Below are 5915 nucleotides of genomic sequence, written 5' to 3'. Positions count from 1 at the left end.
TTTTTTTTTTTTTGGTGTTTGGTTCTTTATGTTTTTAAGATCAAAAGACAAAAGAAATGTTTCAGTTTAAAAAATTATCTTGGTAATGTTTCAAAAAAAAGCAATTATCTTGCTATTCAATTTTTTATATTAATAAACTTAAGCATACTGTTGATTAGAGCTAGCGATATTCAAGGACTAAAACTTTTGTTATAAGTTATACGAAACATTTCAAGTGCACTGGAGAGTACTGGTGCACCAGTTATTTTAACCGTTGATTTCAATTAATATATATTATATATATTTTTTATAATTCAGATCAACGGTTAAAACAATTGGAGCACCGATATTTCCGATGCACTTGAAATGTTTCCTAAGTTATATAACACATAAATTTTGATACGAGATTTTCCTTCTTTTTAATGGATTTTGGATATAAAAATAATTTATTGCTCTACAGATATCTAGGTTAAGTTGAATTCATGAACATACATGGTTAATTATCTTATGACTCATAAATTTACTCATAAATATGAGAATTTTTTTTTTAACTTTTCAATAGAAAAATGATACATTTTCTTGTTCTCATTTTTAGTAGAACCCAAACACACTCTTTTCCTTTGATCAAAGAATAATATTCTTTGAATTTTTTTTATAAAATTGAAAAAATAAATAAAAAGATATTTCCAAAAGTCTTTAATTTTTATGTTTAGAAAGCTAGTTTATTTATTACTTGCTATTTTATATTATTTTTCTATTCGAATCTTATTTGTTTTTTCAAAATTTTTGCATGCGCATGTGAAACACTTTAATTCCCAAAATACGGATTGAAATCTTTCTGAAAATGCGCAGCTCCATTTCTTAGCCTGCATCCGCGAAATGGATTTTCATATCATTTCAAGCCAGGTGCCTACAAAATGGGACAACCATATCAGGTGCAGCTCCCACGAAATGACTACCCCCATTTCCTTGGTGGCAGTAGCGAAATGGAAGAAACAACTCTAGGGACACCAGGCGCGAAATGGAGGCACTGATTGTTTGCCAGCTTAATATTGTACAATGTTAATACTTAGTTGCTAATAAGAACATAAATTGAATCCAATACAAAGTACTTAATTGAGAAAGCATTCTTTGTGCACTAATTGTTATTATCAAATTTGTCAACAATATATTATCTACCTTAGATTTTCAACTATATCTTAATTAACTTTGCTGCCCTTTAATGGTAAGTAATATGAATCGACAATACCCACAAAACATATAGCAGCATAAAAGTTAAGCAGCTTATCCGAAACTGTACAAGTAGAAGGAATAACCTTTGTTGTAAGGTTGCAAGAATTTCACTAAGTGAAGGTGCATGAACTAGCAAATATAAAATGCAATTATATGAATGAACCCAAAATCTCTTCTACCATGATAATAAGAAAAATGTGTCACTTCTATAAGAGGTAATAAGCTGCAAGCTCATTAGCATCAAAATTACAATATTCCAAAGTAGCTTTTCTGAGTTCTTATGGATTGTCTGCCTATGATGATATCCCATAAAACAATTTTATAAGAAAGCAGTGGCATAATATCAAATCAATAATGAGCAACAACTAAATCATACACTTGACCTGCAAAAAAATCATTATAGGACTAGTTTGAATTGGCTTTTGAAAAAAAGTATTTATTTTTTTATCTTTTTTAAGAAAATCATTTTTTACAGATAAAAGTTATATATTTTACTTTGGGTAGACTTTTTAAAAAGATTTTTTAAATATTAAAAACGTCTTTTGCTTTTGTTTTTTTTTTAAAAGCAAGGTATTACTGGCTTTTAGAAAAAAGCAAAGAATTTGCTTTTTTAATAAAAATACTTATTCTCAAAAGATGTATCAAAATGTGTTTAAAACTTAAAGTATTTTATTTTTTTTTATAAAAAGTACTTTTTTAACTCAAATAAGCTAATTCAAACCAACACATAATCAGAAAATTCTTACTCCTAAGTACGTCCAGATAATTATGATCAACTGTCCACATAATTCTGCAACACACACAAACACAAGTAACCTAGAGATAACATTTTAAACAAAATCTTTTTCAATATAAGGGCAATAATATCCACTTTTCTACATCAAATTATGACTATACCATAGAGTGAATATGAGAGTGTCCTCAACTCCGCAGTGCCCCCATTTCGCACCAGGTGTTCCTGAGTTATTTCTTTCATTTTGCTACTGCCACCAAGGAAATGGGGGTAGCCATTTCGTGGGAACTGCACCTGATATGGTTGGCCCATTTTGTGGGTACCTGGCTTGAAATGATATGAAAATCCATTTCGCGAACGCCGGCCAAGAAATGGAGCTGCGCATTTTCAGAAAGATTTCAATCCATGCGCATTTTGGGAATTAAAGTGTTTCACATGCGCATTTAGGTAAAAAAGCCCATTGAGCAATATTAAGAAATTTGCTACCACTAATTAAAAGATGAAGTTTTCTCATTTTCTATTTCTCAAGTAATTTATACTTGGGAAAATAAAATGAACGATAGAGGGTTTCAACCTAAAAACTAATCTAACCCATGCTCAAAGGATTTGATAAGTGTTGCCTTGCTGATCAAGTATATAAAATTATAGATGTGAAATTATCTAAAGTTCCAAACCAGAGAGAACTGTTAAGGGAATTTCTTAGAGAAGAAAAGGTGATTTTGGTGTAAAATGATGATACTGAATTCGTTCACTTGTGTTGAGCTTCTGCTTAAGTATTTATAAAGTGAAATACAATGACTAGTACAGAAGCAACTAAGTGCCACGTCATTTAAGTGACTAACTAACTTTCTAGCCATGCATAACATCCTTAACTAATCTAAACCCCACAATTTAGACAGCTTGGCAGTACATAGAGCAAGAGTATAGTAACATTAACAATAAGCTTTAGGTAGCAGTGGCAACAGTATTTCTGGATCCTGTCCTTACTTTATTTTCATTATAAAACTCGAGATCAAAAGCTGCAATTAAAACGTCCTTTGCCCTGTTCCATGTCAATATTAAGCAGCCATTTGGTTAGTGTAACAGATATCTACAAATAACATTAACATTAATGTTATTCGTACACTAAAATTAGTTATTAATGTATTTGTATATAAATACATATATAGTTTAATTTATTTTCAATGTGTATTTTATACTGGTGGTTGATTTTAGTGTACACGTAGTATAGTCGTTCCAATAATCCAATTATTATAAAAAATGCTATTCGTACACTAAAATCAGCCACTAATATATTTGCGTGTAAATGTTTAATTTATTTTTAATGTGTATTTATATTCCAACATGTATTTTATACTGATGTCTGATTTTGATAGCTTATTTTAGTATATACATAGTAAAGTCGAATTATTATATGTAACGACAGTATTAGTGTAAGTGTAACTAGGGATGGCAAAATTCCCCGAGACGTGGGGATCCCTGTGGGGACTGCCCCGAATGGGGATCCGATTGTGGGGAATTTTCCCCGCGGGGATGGGGATGGGGGACAAAATTTCCCCGAAGCAGGCGTGGGGACCCGAGCGGGGATCCCCGCCCCGTCCCCGCTATTCCCCGAAATTTATGAATTCCTTAAATTATTCTTAATAGTTTATTTCTCATATATGTTTTTTAGTCATTTCTCGCACACACATATATAGAAACCCAAAACTCCTAATTTTTATTTGCATAACCCTTCTTCAATTCAGAGATCCCTAAGGCTGTCCATACTCCATCTAACCTCTCTGCAGCCACCCCCTCGTCACTCTTCTCACCGAATCGTCACACCTCACCGTGCCATCACCCTTATCGCGTCGTAATTTCTATTTGCGGCGTTCTTTTTCATAACTCTGCCGTCGTGTCCATTCTCCTCTCTGTTGCCACGTCTCTTACCTCGTCCACTGCTTTGTCCTTTAACTCGTCGTTGCGTCCCCCTATTGCGTTATTTCGAGAGAAGTCACCATCGTATCATTTAGACTTTTTGTATAAAATCTTGCAGTTTTTGTATAAGATAGATACTTGCAGCTCTATTCATATGAAAATTAATAATTAGTTAGAACTATTATGTAGATGGGGAATGGGGTCCCCGCGGGGAATGGGGCCCTGTAGAAATGGGGATGGGGAGCAATATTCCCCCACGGCGGGGAATGGGGCGGGGATGGGGAGCAAATCTGAGGGCGGGGATGGGGAGCAGGGAGGCATCCCCCGCCCCCGCCCTGCCCCATTGACATCCCTAAGTGTAACAGTGTCATCTTTAAATTTATGATTTCCGCAACTTTACTGCATAAGTTATTTCATTCAACCCAAAATGATAAGATTTTTAGTAAATTACGAGAAACTCACATGGTTTGGCAAGAATTTCACAGCACAGACAAGTAGAGAACAACCTTCACTTCAGCGTTTCCCCTTATTTGGGATTGTGACAGCTTCAGAACCCTCTCTTAGGTTGCGGCTGAGTAAAGCTTCCTGATGCAGCTTTAATTTGATAATTTCCCTTCAGAACTACTTTTGGAGCTTCTTAGGATAAATCTAATTCATACCTACCTTAACTCCCATGAATAACTCAATCATCAATTTGTAGGTTGGGAATATGGGCTATCTTGCTCCACTCAGACGCTGTTTTGTAGAAGAGTTTCTGGGTCAATATTGAACATTCTTTGATGCAAAGACAATTCAAGGATGACGGCAACCCTTCTGGCAAGGAATAAAGCCCATGGCAACCATTAATCTCCAATTTCTCAAGGGCGATCAAGTTCTGAATGCCATTCATGACTCTGAGATCTGAGAGCCTACTGATGCGTAGAGACTTGAGACTTCTTGGAAGAAGATCCTTATCTGGAAATGACTTCATGCCAATGCATCCACCTTCAATCTCTAAATGAGTTAGAGAGGGAAGCCTATGCAGATTCCACTCCTTTTGAGGTACAAGCTTGTCAGAAAATGAAATTGAAAGTAAACTTAAACTGGACGGCACGCCCCCATCAGGAAGAGACTCAAGTTTTGGACATGTGTCTATAAGCAATGACCGAAGTGATGTAAGAGTTGCTAGATTACTGGGCAATGAATTCAAACTTGTGCAATTAGATATTGTTACTGATTTAAGATTGGGAGCAGGCAATCCTCTCTCTGGAAAGGATACCAGGTTAGGGCAGTCCAGGATTCCCAAGGACTCAAGTTTCAGATTCTGATCATGAAACCCCTCAACCATCGACAACAACTTGAGATTGGGACAACCCTTGATGTATAGAGTTTGGAGTCTTGGGAAAAGATTTATGGAGATGGATACCAGAGATTTGCAACTACTGCTTATGCAAAGATATTCTAAGAGTTCAAACTTATTATTGTGTTCTCCAAGAGGGTTAAGGAACTCCAGATTTGGACATTTGTGGATATAAAGTGTTCTCAGGGAATTGGGGTGCAGAGCATCAGCAAAGCGCCTGCCAGAAAAACAATCGGTAAGAAACAACTCAAAAATATCTGAACCAAAAACTCCATCTGCTAGCAAATCAAGATTCTGGCAGCCTTCAATTCTAAGGCTTTTTAATCCACATGGCAGATTGCACAGTTCTGATGCATCTGAAACTTCCACAATGTCTAATGAAGACCTAAAGTCAAGCATATCTCTGTCAACCTTACTATTGGTAACAACAGGGGACATTATGGTTGTTCCTCCCTCTTGAACTTCCGGGGCATGGTGTGAGGAGGATTCGGGAGTCACTTCAGCCACACTTGTGAGAATCTCAGTGCAGTGTTGTTCTCCACCCATCAACTCATGGTCATCAACTATCTTTGGGTGTGGAGTCTCAAGGCGATCACATCGAGATATCTTAATCTTAAGTGAAGGAAGGTGTCTGGGCAAGTCATGCAGCAGCTCCGGGCAATGCATCACATAAAGCTCACGAAGGCATGGAAATTGAGGGCTTTGATCATCTAA

At 35.9% G+C, this 5915-nt stretch overlaps 2 protein-coding genes across 3 annotated transcripts in view; both read right to left on the bottom strand.

Moving 5' to 3' along the window:
- Positions 1-5915, bottom strand: part of LOC107629709 — a 34401-nt gene that overhangs the window by 25978 nt on the left and 2508 nt on the right. The window lies entirely within an intron of this gene.
- Positions 2656-5915, bottom strand: part of LOC107629705 (putative disease resistance protein At3g14460) — a 13043-nt gene continuing 9783 nt past the window's right edge. The window contains exons 3-4 of the mRNA XM_021118216.1: positions 4325-5914; positions 2656-2987 (exon numbers count right to left, since the gene is read on the bottom strand). Coding sequence (XP_020973875.1) covers positions 4545-5867 — 1323 coding nt within the window. The 5' untranslated portion in view covers positions 5868-5914 and the 3' untranslated portion in view covers positions 2656-2987; positions 4325-4544. The remainder of the gene's footprint in view (positions 2988-4324; position 5915) is intronic.

The sequence above is a fragment of the Arachis ipaensis genome, chromosome B03 (assembly GCF_000816755.2).
Source record: "Arachis ipaensis cultivar K30076 chromosome B03, Araip1.1, whole genome shotgun sequence".
NCBI lineage: Eukaryota > Viridiplantae > Streptophyta > Magnoliopsida > Fabales > Fabaceae > Arachis > Arachis ipaensis.
The sequence above is the reverse complement of the archived record's forward strand: the minus strand, read 5'-3'. Positions and strand labels throughout refer to the sequence as shown.